General features: G+C 46.2%; 1 protein-coding gene across 3 annotated transcripts in view; it reads right to left on the reverse strand.

The window, feature by feature from the left end:
• The window catches only part of Itpr2 (inositol 1,4,5-trisphosphate receptor type 2), a 436,608-nt gene that overhangs the window by 24,452 nt on the left and 391,289 nt on the right, over window positions 1-20,867 (reverse strand). For all 3 annotated transcript variants that reach the window (XM_052719262.1, XM_052719263.1, XM_052719264.1), the window contains one exon: window positions 13,516-13,676. In XM_052719262.1, the coding sequence (XP_052575222.1) occupies window positions 13,516-13,676 (161 nt within the window). The remainder of the gene's footprint in view (window positions 1-13,515; window positions 13,677-20,867) is intronic.

Here is a 20,867-nt window from a genome sequence, read left to right on the forward strand (position 1 = left end):
TCTGGGAGTACTAGTGAACACCATCATGTCTGGATTGTGTTTTATTGTGTGGATTCTGGGGACTGAACCCAGGGCACTTTACCAAATGAGCTACACTCCAGTCCTCCCAAGGGTCTTTTGAAACATTTAATATACTGATTTTTGTAAAAAACAAACCAAGAGAAAGTGAAATAATTTGGATCCTCTCCCATCTTCCTCATTCCTGAAGTTCCACTTAAGTGTGTGTAGGGTGATGAGTTGCCAGTATTGGGACAGTGACATCCTCAGGGGCCTCTGAGCACAGCTTTCAGTGTTAGGGTAAATAATTCTGTTGTCTTTGTTGTTGTTTATGCAATAAACAGGAGAGCACAACACTCACACATGCTCATCCTTGACACATGCTGCCCTCCAGGCTTGGGGACCAGCTCATCAAATACTGCTGTCTGGTTTTCCATCCGATGTCATGGCCACATTCCTGAAGGCCAGGACTTCATCATTGTGTTTCCCCTGCACTGGCTAGGGGAAACATGAAAGCTACCAAAGGAACGTTGACTGAATAATGAAATGCAATTCTGACTATTGAATATTCATAACTATTTTAATGTTTACTGTCATATGCGTTACACATCAGATAATGAAAAATAGCAACTTGTTTAATTCTCCTATTATATATTATTATATTTAATAATAATATATATATATATAATATAGAATTATATTTAATTCTCATATTATATAGTTAGGAATTTGTGTCCTTATTTCAGGTGAAGGGATGGAGACACAGGGTTAAGGAGTCTCTGCAGAGCTCGGGCAGTTCAGGCTGTCTGAACTGTCATGCCACTCTCTGCCTCCCACCCAGACTGCTGCACTGATTCCCTTTCAAGTCCAGATTTCAATTTCACTCTTGGTTCTTGGGACAAATGAGTCTATGTTAGAAATAAAGTTGAGGGGTCACAACTCTCCCAAGTGAGTAAAATTTATCTGAGTAAAATGAGCTACCTCACTATATGCCTGCTGACAGGATGTTTTTGTTTTCTAAATGAAATCTGCAGAGTAGATTTCTTCCTTCCACAGGGACGAGGCACTTGGCTGAGGATAGGGACTCTCCCAGGCCATGCATGGATTCTAGGAGCTGAGACACATCCCAGTTCTCCATCCCACGAGAATTACAATGGATGTTCTCTCAGAAGGCTTGGCTCTGGGTTTTGAGAGAAACTCAGGGTCTGTCCCTATTCAGTTTGTCCTTCTGTGGTTGCAGCAGAGACAATGGTGAGGGTGACAGACAAGTGTGACTAGACAGCCAGACTCCAGCATCGGGTCTTGTCCATACACCACACCCACCCCACCCCACAGGGAGGAAGCTGTCAGGGTCTAAGCAGTCTAGATTCTGTGCTACAGATGCCTTCTGATCATCGTATAAAACAAATATCAACTTTCAAAAGTAAATGTAAAGACTCACATCACATGTTAGAGTTCCCAGAATTAAGTAAATGTAAAGACACATATCACATGTTAGAGTTCCCAGAACTAAGTAAATGTAAAGACTCATATCACATGTTAGAGTTCCCAGAATTAAGTAAATGTAAAGATACATGTCACCTATTAGAGTTCCCAGAATTAAGTAAATGTAAAGATACATGTCACATATTAGAGTTCCCAGAATTAAGTAAATGTAAAGATACATGTCACATATTAGAGTTATCATGATTTTAGGAGTAAGCCAGCAGAGCCCCTGGAAATCACCTAGATTTCCATCCAAGTCCTTAGAATTCATCTTTTCTCACTGAGTGTCAGCAGGACCCGTGACCTTTAGCGCACAGCTTGGCATATGCAAGGCAGCCAGAGGAAAACCCTGGTGATCATCCCTTTGAAAGCTCCAGGGATCTTTGCAACGAAACCACCTCTAGACGTGGTTATTTCTGAGCCTGGGCTTCTCGAGAACTAGAGGTTTTGTTTGTAGCGTCAGGCATGTTTCAGTGCTCGTCAATAAATGTTATCAATATAGTCCCGTGGAATACCACAAACCCTGAGACCTCCCTTTGGATTTCATAGTTACAGTAAAACCCTGATGTAGGGGGGTACCCCAAGAGCCAGAATGTGACTTCTAAGCAAATGCGTGTGCTGAAACTTCTCCACACGTTGGGAGGCCTGACAAAGGTGATTTACATTATGGAGCCTGGAAGGTATTCTTAGAGAATTGACTAAATATCCTGCGGTGCTCCCATCACAGAGAGAAAACAAAGAGGGCTCCTCCACCCACAAGGTGAAGATGGCAGCCAGCCAGAATTCCTTCTTGCCTGGCCTCAGTGTCAAGGCTTCCACTCTCTTTCAGGGTACACCTGTCCCCATCTCCTCTCTGGTTACTCCAGACTGTTTCATGCCACTGTGGTAAGAACTGTCCTAAGACCTTGAAAACTTAGGTGGACCCAGAGTTCCTGGCAGCACAAATTTTACGGAGCTCCTGAGTTTCAGTTTCGCAAAGGCTCATGAGCCGTAAGAATTTGAGTTTGGATCAGACAGTAACATACAGAGTTTCTTCTGGCCAGACTTTTCCCTGGTGGCCGCACTCACCATTAAACCATGTGGAAACGCTGGTGTTTAGGGTCTCCCTTCTGCTCAAACATGAACTCCTATGACACATTCCCCCTTTCTTGTCAACTCTGACCTGCTGCCAGGGTTATAGCAGCAAAGACACAGGTTCCGTATTTAATAAACACAGGGAAGCTGAGCATTGCTTACTTACATGAGAAGTACGTTCCTCAGAGCGGAGTGCCTGAACCTTAAATGGCTTAAGAATGCTTTGTATATGCAAAGTAGTATTTAAACCTCGCCATGTGATTTGAATTAAACCAAACTTTTCAGTGGGAGTGGAAGACAGAAGCACTTGTACAACATCCAAAATCCATTCACCTCAGCTGGCACGGGGATCTGTGCAAATCCACGCAGGATCTCAGGAAAGAAGAGCCTCATCATTCAGAGGTGAGGAAACAGCCCCCGAAAGCTGAGGTCACTTATCTCAGATGCTGTGATTTCACAACACCCTCACCTCTAAATCTCATAAAGTATCAATGTAATAGTAAATGGCTGATCTCTGAAGCACAAGTGCTGAATCACTTTTGTAAAATTCTGCATTTATTTTTCCAAGATTTTTAAAAAGATATAATTAGTTCAAAAACCCTACAGAAATGAGCTTGCCTGATAACCTTCCCCAAGGCAAGCGGTGTTTGCAGAATAACCGCTGTCTTAACTAATTGCTTGTAATGTGGCTCTGGCTGGTCTGGCCTATTAAAAGCCATTAGCTAGGGTCCTGTGTCTTTACCGTACATCGTTTTCATTTCCACAACTCACATTTTGACGGCATCTGTTACTCTCTGGAAGAAAGCCAGCATTTCTGAGTAAAATGTATCAGTCCTAACAATGTGGATGTTATTATTCCAGAAAGCCAACCGAGAATTCAACAGGACCTTACAGTAATGACCAGAACTGGGAAATGAGAACTTTCTTTGGCACAGCAGGGAGAAAGCTTTTCTCTGGGGTGATGAGAATGAGAGATGTGAACATCCTCTGTAAGCTGAAAATAAATGACTGAGGGTCTATATGCTCAACAAATCCAGGTCATTGGCTCTAAACATCTGGGGCTGCAGCTTAATGTCACAGAAAATCTAATCATCTTGGGTCACAAGGTGTCTACTGACCAGTCAGACGTGTCTAAGTTCACTGGCTGATGAAAGTTAAACACTTTCAGAGAAAGTTTTCTCTCTCTAGTTCTACATTTTGTTGAGTAAAGTAGACACAGCATAATCACGTTCAACTCACTGTTATCACTGTGTCCTTCTGAAGGGCTAGTGTTCCCTTCTTCACCCACTCCACACAATCTCCAAGGGAGCCTGTGACTTCAATCACCAAGTACACTTGAGTGACATATGACTTTATCATCAGTTAATGAATATTTTGGCTTATTTATTATTTATTTTTATTTTATGTGTATCAGTGCTTGCCTGCATGTATATATGTTAACTGAATGTGTTCCTGATGTCCACAGAGGCTCCCACAAAACTAATGTTATGGGCTTCTGTGAGCCCCCATGGGGGTGCTGGAATAGAACCTGGGTTCTCTGCAAGAGCGAGCAGCAAGTGCTCTCAACTGCTGAGCATCTCTCCCGGCTAAAGAACCTTCGTTGTACCTACTACACAGCAGCCACTGTTCACGCTCCTTGGAAATCCTACTGGAGGGAAAAGGCTAAAATGTCATCTCCATGGATTGTACATACATTATACTCTCCCCATAGCTGTGGTCAAATGCCTGGCAGGAAGGATCCACTGTGACTCAGAGTTTCATGGTGGAGGCAGGGCCGTGGCACAGCTCCCTGAGTCTGGGACTCCTCACGTCTAAGAAGAACAGGAAGCAGAGAGCAGACAAGAACTAGTACTCGGCTAAGAACCTCCAGGCCCCAAGGACCCACTTCCTCCATCAAGGCTCGCCTCCAGGGGGTTGTGGGACCCTCCCAAACAGCTTCACCAGGGGCAGAACCAAGTGTCCAGATCCATGGGTCTAAGAGGGACATTTCCCATACAAACCATAACACTTCGTTTTTGAGTTCCCATTTGGACCCCAGACTCAGTCCTCAGTTTCTCCTTAGGCCCTGTGCCCTCGGACAGGAAGCCAGCCAGCCTGAGGTGATCACACCTCCTCACCACCAGCCCTGCAGCTCTTGTACCCCACTCTCTCTTGTTCAACACCCACAACTGCACATACTAGAAAAGCAAACAACACTCCGTGGTCAGCAAGGCCCCATTAACTCTTCATTCCCATGCCGCTTCCTCAACGTGTGCTCTGAGTCTTGCTGGTGGGGAATGAATCTTTCTAGATTTTTATTTTATTTCCAAGCTATCTTGTCATTTCTTAGAGGTCATGGATATGCTTTCTTTTAAAATTGCATTTATTCTCTCTCTCCCTCCCTCCCTCCCTTTCCATGGTGTGGGTCTGGGGAATTGAACTCAGGTCTTCAGGTTTGGCAGCAAGCACCTTTACCCATCTTTTTGCTCCAGACTGTGCTTTCTTACATGCAGATCTCAACCCTGCCTCTGGTTCCTGCGCTCTGAAGGGCCTCTCTGAGCTTTCAGGATCGAATAAAGACTCCAAGCTCACAAGTCCCTTTGCTCTCTGGCTTCCGGGTCCTAGTTAGTCACCTGACCTCTTTATCTTCACGCTTTTTCCGCACATGTGTGGCTCCTCCCCCAGTTCCAGTCCCCCCTGTTAGAGTCTCTTCAAGCTCCCAGGTCCGACCTGAAGGCAGCCTCCCTCCTAGGTTCTGAGCTTTGCTGCAGGCCCCACCCTGCTCTGCAGTGTTGCCTGGGGTAGGGCTGTGACTGCTTTTTTATTTACTTCCTGTCTCCCTTCCTTCCTTCCTTTGAGTTCAGTTCTGAGTCCCTGGGTCCAGCCTGGGGCCTGGAACACAGCAAGCGCTCACCTGCATTTGCTGAGTGAATTTGTCTTTCAGACATGGAAAACTACATTTTCAAGGCATTTTTGATGGTACTTCCATGACCATAAGTTAGACACTAAGAATCTTTATTCCTGAAAACAGAAGAATCAGATGTCCCCCACAAAGGCTGTCTCGTCTTCTGACATCACCCCCCCTTCCTTTAATATTTATGTGTATTTGACCTTAGTTAAGTTTTACCAGAGTTAAGTCACAGACACTGGCCTTGGGGGGATGGTGGTTTGGACTCTGCTTCAAGTCTTTATTCACTGAACACCTTGAAGGAGCCTCAATTCTCATGTGACAGGTGCCATTAAGTGAGCTAATAAGATAATGTGTAACCTTGCAAGTTTAGACACACTTCTGTGGACCCTCCGTCCCTCCCTTCCAGTACATATCCTGCCTGGACAACATCCCCCTCTGTCCCTTCTGTCAAAATCCTCATTTTTCTAAGGCTCAACTTCATTCACAGTCACTTCTGTCAGTGTCTCCCGTTCAGACGTCACTGCTCCGTCCTCTCCACTCCTGTCCTGTTCTGTTCAATAAATTTGTGCAAGTGCCTACTGTGCACCAAGCACGAGTTCTCGACTAGGAACAGACCGAGCACAACACCGTCTGTGTGAATGTACCAGTGGGGTGTGTTGTAACAGTGAATAACAATGAGCCCAGTAAATGCAAAAATACACAGCTTTAACAGAAATGCTGAAGGATGGAGCCCATTCCCAGGCTTACACCTGTAATCCTGGCCTGCTGGGGCAGGAGGATTGTAAGCTTGGGAGCAGCCTGTGCTATTGAGTAAGCCCTTGTCTCAAAAACCAGAGAGACAGACAGACAGTGATGGGCAGGAGAGAGAGCAGTAAGGACAAAGGGAAGGAAGCAGCGGGATGGAGGGTGACATGAAAGGCTGGGGAACATGACAGCCTGTGATGATATATTGTGCACCCTAATAAAACTTGCTAGATCGGAGGACAGAACAAGCCACTAGATTAAACATAGAGGCCAGGCAGTGGTGGCACACACCTTTAATCCTAGCACTCGGGAGGCAGAGATCCATCTGGATCTCTGTGAGTTCAAAGCTACCCTGGACTACATGAGATTGACTCAGTCTAGGAGAGAAACAGAGTCAGGCAGTGGTGGCACACACCTTTAATCCCAGCACTAGGAAGGAAGTGATGGCTGGGCAGAGAAAGGTACATAAGGCGTGAGGAGACAGGAACTAAAGCCCTTAAATGGCTGAAGCCCTTTTTTGGCTGGACCCCTTTTGGCAGAGGTAGCCTTTCGGCTGAGGACTCAGAGACATTCCGTCAGAGGATTTGTGGAGTTGGTGAGGTGAGAAGTGGCTGTGGCTTGTTCCTTTGTCTCTCTGATCTTTCAGCGTTCACCCCAATATCTGGCCCCGAGTTCTTATTATAAGATCATTTAGATTTCGTATTACAAAGACCAGCAGACCTCACACTGCCAGGCAAAGGCAGTGGTTTCTAAACAAAGAAACAAACCCAAGATAGCTGAAGGGTCACTGGCTATGACAACAGGTAGGTGAAATGAACCTGCTAAGGCTGGGGCCAGCCTGTGTGGGGGTCCAGGGGGAACTCCATCCTGGGGGGACAATGACTCATGTGACTTGTTTTAAGTTCTTGCTGGCTGTTGGCAAATCTGTCCTACCTCTTGCTAGACTGTGAATCTGCAGAATAGATCCTGGGGGGGTGCAAATGTTTTTTTCTTGTGTTTATCATGGTCTGGTGCAGACTGCCACCCAGAAAACCCTTGTCAAATTAACAGAGACAGCCTGCACTGTGACGACTGTAGTCATGATGCTTCTGTCCTTGTCGGGAGCCCTCCCTTAGCAGCCAGCTCTGAGCCAGTCCTCTCTTCCTATTAGAATTCCTCTCAGGCTTCCCGGCCACTGCAGGGCTGTCATCTGATTTCCTGTCTCCCAGCCAGGTCTACTCCCTGCCCTGTGGACTGAATTCTTAAGATTGCTCCTCTGTGCAGAACCTTGTGTGCTGCTGGGTGGGCCAGGGACAGCTGAGCTGGTCTGCTCTCAGAGGAAGCAGGGCTGTGTTCTACAGGGACCAAGACTTGTACTGGCGGCTCCTGTATGTGCTGCACTATGGACGCAGCACCCCTTGGACTCCCTGTGCTGATTGGACAAGTCATCTCTAAGCTCTGGCCTCCTTAGATGTATGATGGGGGTAGTGCTATCAGGACCCTCTTGGTTGCCATGCAGCCTTGATAAAGACTCAAGGTCATTTGCCTCTGTGATATCTTTAGTGTATTATTTTATTGGATCTAGACTGCAATTCCTCAAGGGGGCTTTGCTAATATGCAGACCTTGTTTAACTTTCAAGACAGGACTATGGGATGCTGAAATAGCACAGAACACCCTGTTGTCCAGTTACCCTCTGCCTTAAGCTCTACAAAAGTCACTCTCCCGCTTTCTCTGAGCCTGACTCAAAGGCATTCCCCACCACGAATGCCTGGGCAGTGGAGGCCTCTGGGGTTCCACTTCCATCCACCTGCTTCTGTTGTGTGTCTGATGGACCCACTATACATGTTTGTCAATGGGAGTATTCGAGAGAAAGGGACAGCGTGTGCCACTGCCCCACTTCTGTGAGCTTCTTTCCTGAACTCCAGCACCTGCTGCTTCTGATCAATTCGTACCCCAGGGCCTTGCCTCTGATTCCCCACCCCCACCCGTCTCATCCCCACTACCCCTGCAGCCCACGTCCATAGCTCAGATCCCTTTACCCTCATGTCTACATTGGAATACAGAGTTTGAGGTGAGGGGTCCACACAGCGGGAGGTAGCCACACTGCTATTCACTCAATTTCTGTTTTACGACAACATCAAAAGGGGATCATACAGGGATGAACATGCATGTTAAAGTATCATACAGGGATGAACACGCATGTTAGGCTCATACAAGGATGAACATGCATGTTAAAGTATCATACAGGGATGAACACGCATGTTAGGATCATACAAGGATGAACATACATGTTAAAGTATCATACAGGGACGAGCATGCATGTTAAAAGGATCATAAAAGGATGAATATGCATGTTAGGATCATACAGGGATGAACATGCATATTAAGAGGATCACACAGAGATGAACATGCATGTTAAAGTTATCATACAGGGATGAACATGCATATTAAGAGGATCATACAGGGACGAACACATGTTAAAAGGATCATAAAGGGATGAATATGCATGTTAGGATCATACAAGGATGAACATGCATGTTAGGACCATACAGGGATAAACATGCACGTTAAAAGGCAGCAATTCACGGACTTTCTATAGGAACACCAAGTAGAAAATAGTAACAGTGTACTGCGTAGCTCCCGCACTGGCAACGTAGCCCCAGGCAGGAACTTAAACAGACCCTTCCAAAGCTGAAGACACACGTCTCCACTTACAATGTGGGGAGCGAAGGTGGAGGCTGCCCACATGTGTGTACTGACTTAAATGTGTGTTTTGAACTACAAAGACCCCTTGGCTTGCCTCGCCACGGAAACATTTTAAAACGTGTCTTAGTAAGCCCCCAAATCTTTAAAATAGGTTTTAGTTAAAAAATGAAGCAGGCCGGGCGGTGGTGGCGCACGCCTTTAATCCCAGCACTCGGGAGGCAGAGCCAGGCGGATCTCTGTGAGTTCGAGGCCAGCCTGGGCTACCAAGTGAGTTCCAGGAAAAGGCGCAAAGCTACACAGAGAAACCCTGTCTCAAAAAAACCAAAAAAAAAAAAAAAAAAATGAAGCAGTTACAAAATTGGCTTCATTAGCTCCAATTACATATAATTGGTGTAGATTAGAAAGAATGGAATCAGAACATGTAATTTCATAATTATAACACATAATAATGCAAAGATCCAGTTGGAAAATGGCACTGGAGAAAGTAAGCTACATGTAAATCTCAGACAATTTGATGTCTTCCATGAACCCAAACATCCCTTGCTGGTTACTGTTCACAAACACAGTTTAACTAACAAGACCGATTTCAAGTTGCAGACTCAGAAATCAACACTGGAAAGTGGAATTGGTCCTTTGTGCTCCTTGTGTGGCTACAGCAGTGAGTGATTAGCTTTATGTCTCATGAGAAAGATGATGCTACTTGAGATGGAGCATCTTCATGTTCAACTTGACTGGACTTAGAATCGCCTAGAAGACACTCTGGGAGTGCCTATGAGGGCATTTCCAGAGAGATTTATCTGAGGAAGGAAGACCCACCCTGAGTTTGAGAGTCGCCCCCTCACAGGCTGGAGGTCCCAGACTGAATAAAAAGAGAGAGGTGGCCAGCAGCCAGGTGCTTGCATTCACCTTCCCCTGCCTCCCCCCTCCACCACAAGGGGAGTAAGTGGCCTCACATCTCTGCCACATGCCACCCGTGATAACTATACCCGTGAACAATGAGCCAGAAGGATCCTTCCCTCTCTTGAGCTGCTCTCTAGGTACTTATCACAGCAGTGAGGAACTAATCAAGTCTCTTTCTGGGGTCCCAGCAGATAGCATCACAGCAGGATCCGTTCTTGAGGCCGAGTCAAACCAGAAGTCCCACCCATTCTCTCCCAGGCTCCTCTGTCAAGAGAGTAAGGCATCCTCCTGAGGTGTGTGTGGGATGGGGTTGCTGGGCTGCAGCATGCCAGGCACAGGCCACATTAAATGAAAACAGTGGTCTGACAGTGTGGGTGACATCATCCTGTGCTGCATCTCCACCTTCTGGTTTTAAAGAAAGGAAAGAGTGCTTTCCTGATGAGAAATTCAAATTTCAACCTCTTAGAGTGGCTACTTTGGTGCATGATTCTATAAATTACGTCCAGCTACCAGAGGGCTAAAAGAAAATTATTCATTCATTCATTCATTCATTCATTCACTTTTTGTTTTAATTTTTTAATTATTTATTCAGTAACTGTGTTAAGTTTCCTGAAGGAAGTGATGACACCTTATTTAGCTGTATACATCAAACTGTTAGCATAGTTGCCAGAATACTGGGGATAACCCATGTCTACCAAATTGCTTCTAATACCGGTTTCAGAGATCAACTGCCCAGGTCATGTGCAGAGCAAAGAGCCACCACATATCCTGCTACAGCCTCCAATGAACTTACTGTGTGTGTGTGTGTGTGTGTGTGTGTGTGTGTGTGTGTGTGTGTGTGTGTGTGTGTGTTAAAATAGACTATTATGCTACCAGAAATATGAATTAAAGTGTCTTGACCAACACTGCAGAGATCAGGAAGTAGCTGTTACTTAAGAGTTGAACAAATAGAGGAACTTAGAAGTGTGATATGCTATCAGGGTGGCCCCTAAAAGCCATGGTCACAGGACAGGTAGTAAGGGGTCCTAAGGACAGCTGGTGCCATAAGGGCACCAAGAGACAGCCACCCCTGAATACACAGGGACCTCCTCTTATGTGCAGCTCTGGTTTGGTCTGGGCCCTTTGTCAAATTAAGTGCAAATATCACCAAAGCCTCCTAATACATCTCTGCAGATGATGCTGGGTGCCTGGAAATGTCCCCTAGTTGTTGGGGGGGGGGGCAGCTAAAAGCCTTGCACACTTTCTCAAATGATCTCTGTTCTGTTTGCTGCTCCTCAGATGTCATTCTTGGGGTAACAGAAAAAGCAAACAGGCATTGTGGTACTCAAAGGCTGTTACCAGGAAAGGCCAGGAGTTCCTCCACGTTCACCCAGCTTGCCAAATTCTGCTTTGCTCCCCCGACTTTCCTGGATGCTCCATCCTTTCCCTTCTCATTCTCTGTTCCCAGTGAATGCTCGTGTGAAATGCCAATCCTCTGCTCACAGACAAAGGTCTGCTTGCCAGGAGAAAACATGCACATGTAATCTTGAGCTCCCAACACCTTCCCTAACTATTTCCCAGAAGTACCTGCTTTGGGCCGACTCAAATGCCCATGCACTGTTTATTAAGAAGTATGTTTCTAGAGTTAGGAAGGGACGAGGCAGATGAGTTTTCATTAACATTTTGGATAGATTTCTGTCACTGGTTGGGCACAGAAACACAAACATGCTTTCTGATTCTAACCCCCAGAAGTGCTATGATATGAGCCAATTGTGGTTTGAATGTGAAATTGTATGTGCTAAAATCTCTCTGTGGGATGGTCAGATCACAGGGCTATAACCCCACAAAGCCTGAACTAACCAAGTTTGAGTTGGGTGTGTAACATACAGGCTTTCAGTTTTCCAAAATCAGCATCTTCCACATGAACTATGGGACCACTCTAATTCAAACCACCACATCTAGATTTGATGAGAGACAGTCTTAGAACAAATATAAGGTAGAAAGTGACACAGATAGATATACCTGATGTCAGCATCTGGCTTCCACATACGCAGGTGCATGCATGGACACCTATGACCCCCCACCGCAGGCATGCATGCACACATGCATGCATGCACACACACATACCGTTCTTCCTTCAAGGCCTGTCAGATGTTTGTCACACCGATGGTGAGAGCTAACCAACACCTCTGAGGGTCTAAGTGACTCATTTCCAGCCTGTGTTTGGCTGTCCCTCACAGGAACTCACCTGATCCAGCAGACAAACCCCAATGCACAAGTCCTGCCTTGTGTATTATTCCCCAGGACACACAGGCACCCCAACACCCCCTTCCACATCGGACGCCGCTCTGACTTTCAGCCTCTATAGATTCGTATTGTATGACTGGGCAAACCTGGCACACTCACTCTCAGTTGCCTGTGCTCCCACAACTGAGCTCCACAGAAGAGGGGCACGCCGTTCTTTGCACTGTATTCTCAGGAATATTTCATACAGAAGACTTAACAGGTGCAAATAAACACAAAGTTACTAAACTGACTCAAACTCTGATGGAGCACAGCTGTGAGGTCACATATGTGAGTTCTGCATCTTAGATGTTCTTCGCACAATGAGCAGATAGGAAATGTTTCCCACAAACACCATCCAGAACGTGTGACTACAGCTATGAGAGTCCCTCAGGAGACTCATTATCTTTCCCCCATATTTAGAAAAGGGAGAAGAGAGAAAGCTAAATGTGGGGAAATGGACAAAATAGTAGATTCTGTCCACGTCAAAGGAAGGATGCAGAGAAAGCAGTCATAACCAGAAGCCAGGAGTGAAAATGCCTGGAAGATGCCAAGGTATAAAAGCTCTGTGCACAGCCTTCTGGAGATGCTCAGCTAATGACAGGCAGGCAAGTCAACACTGTGTTGACCTAGTTTTAATAAGCCAATGCCCAGATAGATGGACAGACAGACAGATGGAAGTATCAATACGTGGAATGATAGGTACATAGGTAGGCAGACAGACAGACATATAGATAGAGGATTGGTGGAAAGATAGATACGTAGATGGTTGAATGGATGGATATAAATAGGTGATGGATAGATTTTAGATGCGTGGGTGGACGAAGGTTGGGTGGATGGATGCATGGGCAGGCTGTGGCAGTATTGTGTCTTTATTTATCTAAGTAGGTGACCTACTCCTTCAGGGTCAGGTCTAGAGCCCCTCTCCTTACCTCACTCTCTTTACCTCACTCTCCCACAGGTGCTGACCAAACACCTCTTAGGACTGAGCAGAAGGGTCAGCTGTGTTCCCCCACAGGCTCCCCTAGAGCACCTGTGTTCCCAAACACAAGACTTTGTAAATTATTGATTTTGGAAATTCAAGAATCTTTTGAAGCCTGACTCTTCTGTCTACGTGTGACAATATGACACTTCCAGATGTGGGAACTGAGAGGTCCAGTGAGGACTGGAGGTCTGGGGTCAGGGTTTAGGGGTCAGAGGTTAGTTGCATCGATGGGAAGCTCTACACTGCACAGATAATCCCCGAGAGGATGCTACCTGTACACTGGAGACATAGATTTGACTAGATAGCAACCATGATGTCAGCAAGTGGAAATTCTCCAGTGATTGACAAGCCTATTTAAAGGCTCACAAAAAGCTAGAGCTAGACCATCTCTCACCTAAGAGGAGGGCAGGGGAGAGATGGACATTGAAGGCCTCTGGGCTGTGATATGATCACAGCTGGAGAATCAGGACTAGCTGAGGCAGCCTTACTCACCGTGATCATCTGAGCCACGTAGCTCTCAGGCCCTGTGTATTCCGTCGGGTCCTTCACCTTCACCAGGACGATGAAGTACAAGTAATGCCACATGTTGTGCTCTGACTTAATGTGCTCCTCGAAGGAGACCGTCTTGTTGTCAAACTTGTCCCTCTCCAGGCCTGCAAAACACAGGACACACTCTGTATGCAATTTCCCTTCAGTCAGGACTCCTTAGCATGAAAATAAAACATGACCATTATTGAAAATCAACAACAAGCTGCTTTCTGGAAGAGTGTGCCACTTTAAAATACTGTCATAATTAAAAACAATGCATGAAAGCTTAGATAAAGAGGCTGTGGTTGATAGACCCATTCCCAACTAATGTTTATTCTTCTCCCATGATCCTTAGGAATATGCAGTTCTATTACAAAGGGAAGAGCTACAGGTAATCTTATATTTAGTCATATCAAAACTGTCAAATTCAACCAGACCAGAAGTATAAGGGAAAGAGACAACGATAATTGTTCAAGAAAAAGAAATGCAGCTCAATAGGAAAAGCATTTGCCACAGAAGCCAGGTGATCTGCATTTGATTACTGGAGCCCACATAAGGTCTAATTCAATAGAACCCACCTGTAATCCTAACACGCCTACTGCCTGATGGGAAGCAGAGACAGGAGAATTGCCTGGAAGCTTGCAGGCACCAGAAACACTAGACAGACCCCACCTCAAAACAAGGTGGAAGGTAGACATGACTCCAAAGTTGTTCTCTGATCTCCACATGTATGTACTGTGGCCCTCACACAGGCTGGTGCACATACACACAAGCACACAGGCACACATACACACATACACACATACACACAAGCACACAGGCACACATGAACACAGGCACACATACACACATATACACAGGCACACATGAACACAGGCACACATACACACATATATACAGGCACACATGAACACAGGCACACATACACACATATACACAGGCCCACACACATACACACAGGCACATATACACAGGCACACATACACACATATACATAGGCACATACACACATATACACAGGCACACATATACACATATACACAGGCACACATGAACATAGGCACACACATACACACATCATACACACATGAACACAGGCACACATACACACATGAACACAGGCACACAGGCACACATACACACAGGCACACAGGCACACATACACACAGGCACACATGAACACAGGCACATATACACACATCATACACACATGCACACAGGCACACAGGCACACATACACACATGAACACAGGCACACATACACACATGAACACAGGCACACATACACACATGAACACAGGCACACATGCACACATGAACACAGGCACACATACACATATGCACACATGAACACAGGCACATATACACACATCATACACACATGCACACATGAAGATTTCTGAAAGAAATTAACCAAGAAAAGGAACACTGGCTAATCATGGCAGGAAAAAGAAATGATTCCTTCCTATCAAAGCCTTGAAAGCAGCCAAGTCTTGCCTTCAGAGTCACTTCAACCAGCAAAGCCTTTGAGCAGAGACAGCCCCTGGGCACTGTGCGGCGGCAAGGACTCTCCTCAAGGCCCCTAGTCCACAATACTCAGGGAAGCTGGGGCTGGGTCGGCCACTTCAATTCTCAGGTGTCCTAGTTAGGGTCACTACTACTGTGATGAAACTCCATGACCAAAAGCAAGCTGGGGAGGAAGGGTTCATTCGGCTTACACATCCACATCATAGCCATCAATGAAAGAGTCAGGACAGGGACTCAAGCAGGGCAGGAACCTGGAGGCAGGAGCTGAAGCAGAGGCCATGGAGGGGAGCTGCTTACTGGCTTGCTCCCCGTGGCTTGCTCAGCCTGCTTTCTTATAGAACCCAGGACCACCAGCCCAGGCATGGCTCCACCCACAATGGGCTGGGCCCTCCCCCATCAGTCACCAATTAAGAAAATGTCTTACAGACTTGCCTACAGCCCCATCTTACGGAACATTTTCTTAATTGAGGTTCCCTCCTCTTGGATGACTCTAGCTTGTGTCAAATTGAAATACAACTGTGCAGCAGCACAAATGAGCCCTTGTCAGCTTGACACACAAACACACCACTGTAAAGTCACAACCTTTCCTTTCGTGTTCATTGCCAAGACCACACATTAATACAAACATCACAGTATAAAACATTTTACAAACTTTAAAGTCCCACAGCCTTACAAAGGCAGTTTAAAGTTCAGCTTCTTTTAAAAAAAATCCAGGCTCTTTTAAAATCAAAAGTGTCTAAACTGTGGGCTCCTATAAAATAAAAAAAGTTAATTTCTTACTTCAAGAGGGAAGAGCCAGAGCACAGTCACAATCAGATCAAAGCAAAACCGAGCTCCCATAGTGTAAATAACGCCCAATGTCTGGGATTCATTCATGATCTGGGCTCCTTCAAGGGGGTTGGTCACTTCTCCAGCTCCACCCTCTGCAGCACACACAGCTTATACTCTAAGCTGGAGCAATCTCCACTCCACTGCTGCTGCTGTTTTTGGTGGTCATCCCATGGTACTGGCATCTCCAAACTCCTGGGGTCTCTGCTGCAACTGGGCTGCACTTTCACCAATAGCCTCTCCTAGGCTCTCCTCGTGGTGCCAAGCCTCAACTTCTCTGCCTGACCCCTTCAATTCTGGGGCTCCCACTGCTGCTGAGACTGTAACTTCACCAATGGCCTCACAGTGGCAAGCCTCAGCGGCTCTCCATGACCCCTTCCTGCCTTTAAAACCAGTAGCACCTGGGTGACTCTTACACCACTAAGTACAACCTTGGCCGCCTCTGGAACACAGCTTTGTGTGCCCTCAGGAAACACTTCCCAGATTTCACCTCAGTGATGCTGGTCTCCCCTCCATCACTGCTGTTTTCTCAGCCCTGCCTGACCAGCATCAGCGTCCCAGCAAAGCAAAGGCTCCCCTTCAGTGATGCTGGTCTCTTGTCAATCACAACTGCTCCTCAGCCCAGCTGGCCAGTGCCACAGCATCTTAAATCAAAATAACAAATGGCTCCGATGGTCTTTAAACTTCCCTCAGGAACTTCACAAGCCAGGCTTCCGTCATCTACATTGACTTCAACATTCTTGTCTTCCAAGCTCCTACAGAACAGCTCACCTGAGCTCTCAACACACAATGGCTTTTCTAGTCCAAAGTTCTAAAGTCTTTCCACAATCCTCCCCAAAACACATAGTCAGGTCTGTCACAACAATATGCCACTGTCCTGGTGCCAATTTATGTCCTACTTAGTAACCCTACTGCTTCGGTGAAACACGGAGATTAAAAGCAAACTGGGAAGGGAAGGGTTTGTTTGGCTCACAATTCCACATCACAGACCATCACTGAAGGAAGTCAGGGCAGGAACTCAAACAGAACAGGAACCTGGATCAAGCTGACACAGAGACCATGGAGGATTCTGCTTACTGGATTACTCCCCATGGCTTGCTCAGCCTGCTTTCTTATAGAACCCAGGACCACCAGCCCAGGGGTGGCACCACCCACAATGGGCTGGGCCCTCACCATCAATCACTAATTAAGAAAGTGCCTAACAGGCTTGCCAACAGTCCAGTCTTGTGGAGGCATTTTCTCAATTGAAGTTCCCTCCTCTCAGATGACTCTAGCTTGTGTCAAGGTGACATAAAACTATCTAACATCCAAGCCACATTTCCAGCTTCTGGAGGAATTATGGGAAGGATCTGAGTGTCAAATTTTTCTCTTGAAGTGAGGAGCTTATGAAGAAAGTGAATGGAGATGAAGAGAAACATCTATGGAAAAACAAGTCTTATTGGTGTGGGAAACAGGATGTCAGGGTTGAGTTCGTCTTTGCTGTTCAGATATCAGAGAAGACACCAGGAACCTGAATTCCAATCCTGGCTACTCCTTCCCTGAGCACATTTCAAAGGCCACTCAGGCAAGAAGAACCTTTAAACATGTTACAAAACAAATACATTTTAAAATATCTGTCCCCAGTTCTGGGTTGACTTTTTAAATGTTATCGGATTTTTTTTTTTAATGAAAATGCTATAAAATACAGTCATCTGGTGATTGTACCTCATTTCACTTGACCAGTTATCAGGTCAGTGTGTCTGAGGTGAGCTCCAGTGCCCTTCCTCCACAGCCTCCTCCTCTTTACTTAGTGACCAGTCCAGTGTTGTCGTCCAAGTCATAAGCCCAGGAGTCAACCGTGACTTTCTCTGCCTCTCACATGCCATAGCCAATCCACACTGAAATACCTCTATTTCTTCCTTCTGTACATATCCACATCTGTCTGTGTTGAACTCCCCCTCTGCTGATGCTGTGGTCTGGGCTATTGCCTTTCCTGACATATGGATCATCTCACTAGCTGCCCAGACCTGCGTGTGTCCACCTGTGCCCCCCACTCTCAGCACAGAAGCTAGAGTGACTCTTGGAAAACCTGAACAATGTGGAGACTCTCCTTGGCTCTGCCCCTCGCAGTAGTCCCTCACAACGGTCTGTAAGAAGGGCGTACATAAAAATTAGATAAAACATAGATGTTGAAATATAGATGTCTAGTGACAGCTGAATTCCATATAGATGGTGTATGACAATGTGTGGGGTGGGGTTTGGGACTCCTACTCTGTCCCTCTCTGACCTGTTCACTTGAGACAGGTTCTCATATTGAAGCAGGGGACAAACTAACAGCCAGCAACCCTCAAAGATGCCCATGTCTCTGTCTCCATGAGGCTGGGGACAACAAGCCTGTGTGCACCTGGGCCAGGCTTTCTGTGTGGGTGCTGAGTTCCGAACTCAGGTCTCATGCTAGAAACTCTGCCCACTGATCTCTCTCTCCAGCTCCAAAGTTTTTGATTGGATTAAGCAATGCCTGGGGCATACCATTGGTCGTGTCCATGAGACTGTTTCCAGAGAGGGCTAACTGATATGGAAAACCTCCCCTGAACGTGGGAGACAGCATCCCACAGGCCAAGCAAAAAGGACCACGAGGGAAGAAGGCAGCTGAGCGCCAGCGTTATCTGTTTTCTGCTACCTCCTCTACCAAGATGAGAGCGAATGCACCCCCACCCCTGACACAGGCAGGACATGGTCTCCACACATGTCTTGCCTGCCATGAGGTATGTCTTCTGTATTTTCTGAACTATGAGCCCAACTAAACCCCTCCTCCTTGAAGAGTATACCAGGTGTTCATTTACAGAGATGAAAATTAAACACAGTGAATAATTATTTAGCCTGCATGTGTCTCATGCAACATTTATGTGCTAACTCCCATGTGGCCTGGCCCCATTGCTGCTCTGACCTGACCCCCTCACCTCCCCCTGTTGGTGCCTAGGCAGCCATGCTGGCTTCTTTGCTATTCCACAGACAGATTGCTTCATCAGGGGCCGTGGCCAGGCGCTTCCTCTGGCCACAGAACTCTTTCTCTGGGGTGTCCTTGGCTAACTTATTCATGGATGTTTCCGACTGGCAGGTGACTTAAGGTGACACAGTGTCCAGCACACAGATAATCCCTCCCGTTTCCTGGCACTCCAGACCACCCTGTCACCATCCCCTCCTTTCCTGTGCTCTTCACCACTTTCTACCAGACTAACAACAGCAGTGTCCAAGTTGTTAAATTATGCTGGATCTCAGCTCCGAGGTAATAGAGTAGCCATGCCTGCCAGGGAGAGCCTGCTGCAGGCCAGCACTGAAGGGAGAGATGTGCTCCCCCACGGATCGGCACACACACGTTTACTACTTTCTTGTCTTGTTTTATTTTTATTTTTTTGTTCTTGAGACAGTGTCTCACTATTTAGCTCTGTCTGGCTTGGAACTTGCTATGTAAAAAAGGCTGGCTTCAGTTGTATGATCTTAACGCATGTTTCCTGATTGTGGGGATTATAGGAATGCGCTACCAAGCCTGGTCTGATATTATTACTCATCATGTGTTTCCAACTACAGATATCTGTGCCTCTGCTCTTCACCGTGGCCCTCACAGTTTATTCCAGTGTCTGACACATGGTTGACCTCTAATAAAACAGAGATTGGATGAGTTAAGAGTATTCAGTAGTAAAACATACTTCCACTAAGATTGAAAGCAGATATTGACAACGTGGGGAGGATGTGAGAATCCTGGACCCTCATGCTAGTAAAAGAAATGAAAAAGAGCGCAGCAACTTTGTAAAATGGGCCATTTCTAAAGATCCCACACAGTTACAGCATGACTCAGGAGATCATGCCCAGGTGTACAAGGAGGAATGAAAATCTGTGTACACACAAACACCTGCTCAAGGATGTTCACCACAGCACAGTCCCTGCTACTTCAAAGCTGAAAAACCCAAATGCCCATCAGTGATGAGCAGAAAGAAGACATGGTCTCAGCATCTGATGGAACATTCTTTTCAATAGAAAGGCTTGAAGCACTAACGCATGGTATTGCATAGCATGATGGCTAATTTTGATTTTCAATCTGATTGAATAAATGAAAGGCCAGAGGCAGTCCTAAAATGGATCCTAAAGTTCTGTACACAATTCTGAATATGTTAAAGGTGCTGCACTGTAGACCTTAAGTGGGTGAGTTTTAAGGTGTGTGAATTACATCACAATAGAGCTATTAATTAAAAAGAAGAGTATCAAACTCCCCCAGAACTAAATTCCCCCCCTCCCGTTTGCAAAGTAATAGAGTATTAAAGTACTGATTCCATCATCACCTAATCTGTTAGATGGTAGCAGAAACAGGTAACTCTGTTCTGAAGCAGCTCGTGTGGCCAAGGGAGCATGACGGGGGACAAGATGATAAAAGGCGTCCAGGAGGCACAGCTTTACAGACTCTTAGAAGATGGAATCAGCAAATGAAAAAGAGGTAAAGGCCACCTATTTCTGCTGATGACTACAAAGCTGTCTAAATACCCTACCATCTAATATGAAGTTTATACACACCAAGAAGTAGATCCAGAATGATTCAAGTTAGCTCCTGCAGTTAGGGGAAGAATCAGTCAGCACTGAATAAAACCGCTCCTGACTCTACAGGATCACATGGGCAAAGGAGTCACCACGGCAAAGCTAGAGACAGGGTGGGGGCGGGGGAGGCTGGTGTGGAGGTCACTCCTCTAGCGTGGTGCTCAAAACAGCAAATGGGGTGTGCATTAAAAACCCAGAGAGCAGCTGGGCGGTGGTGGCGCACGCCTTTAATCCCAGCACTTGGGAGGCAGAGGCAGGTGGATCTTTGTGAGTTCAAGGCCAGCCTGGTCTACAGAGCGAGATCCAGGAAAGACGCAAAGCTACACAGAGAAACCCTGTCTCGAAAAAACAAAAAAAACAAAAAACAAACAAACAAACAAAAAACCCCAAAGAGC

The sequence above is a fragment of the Peromyscus californicus genome, unplaced genomic scaffold (assembly GCF_007827085.1).
Source record: "Peromyscus californicus insignis strain IS unplaced genomic scaffold, ASM782708v3 Scaffold_6__1_contigs__length_162567912, whole genome shotgun sequence".
In the NCBI taxonomy this organism is placed as follows: domain Eukaryota; kingdom Metazoa; phylum Chordata; class Mammalia; order Rodentia; family Cricetidae; genus Peromyscus; species Peromyscus californicus.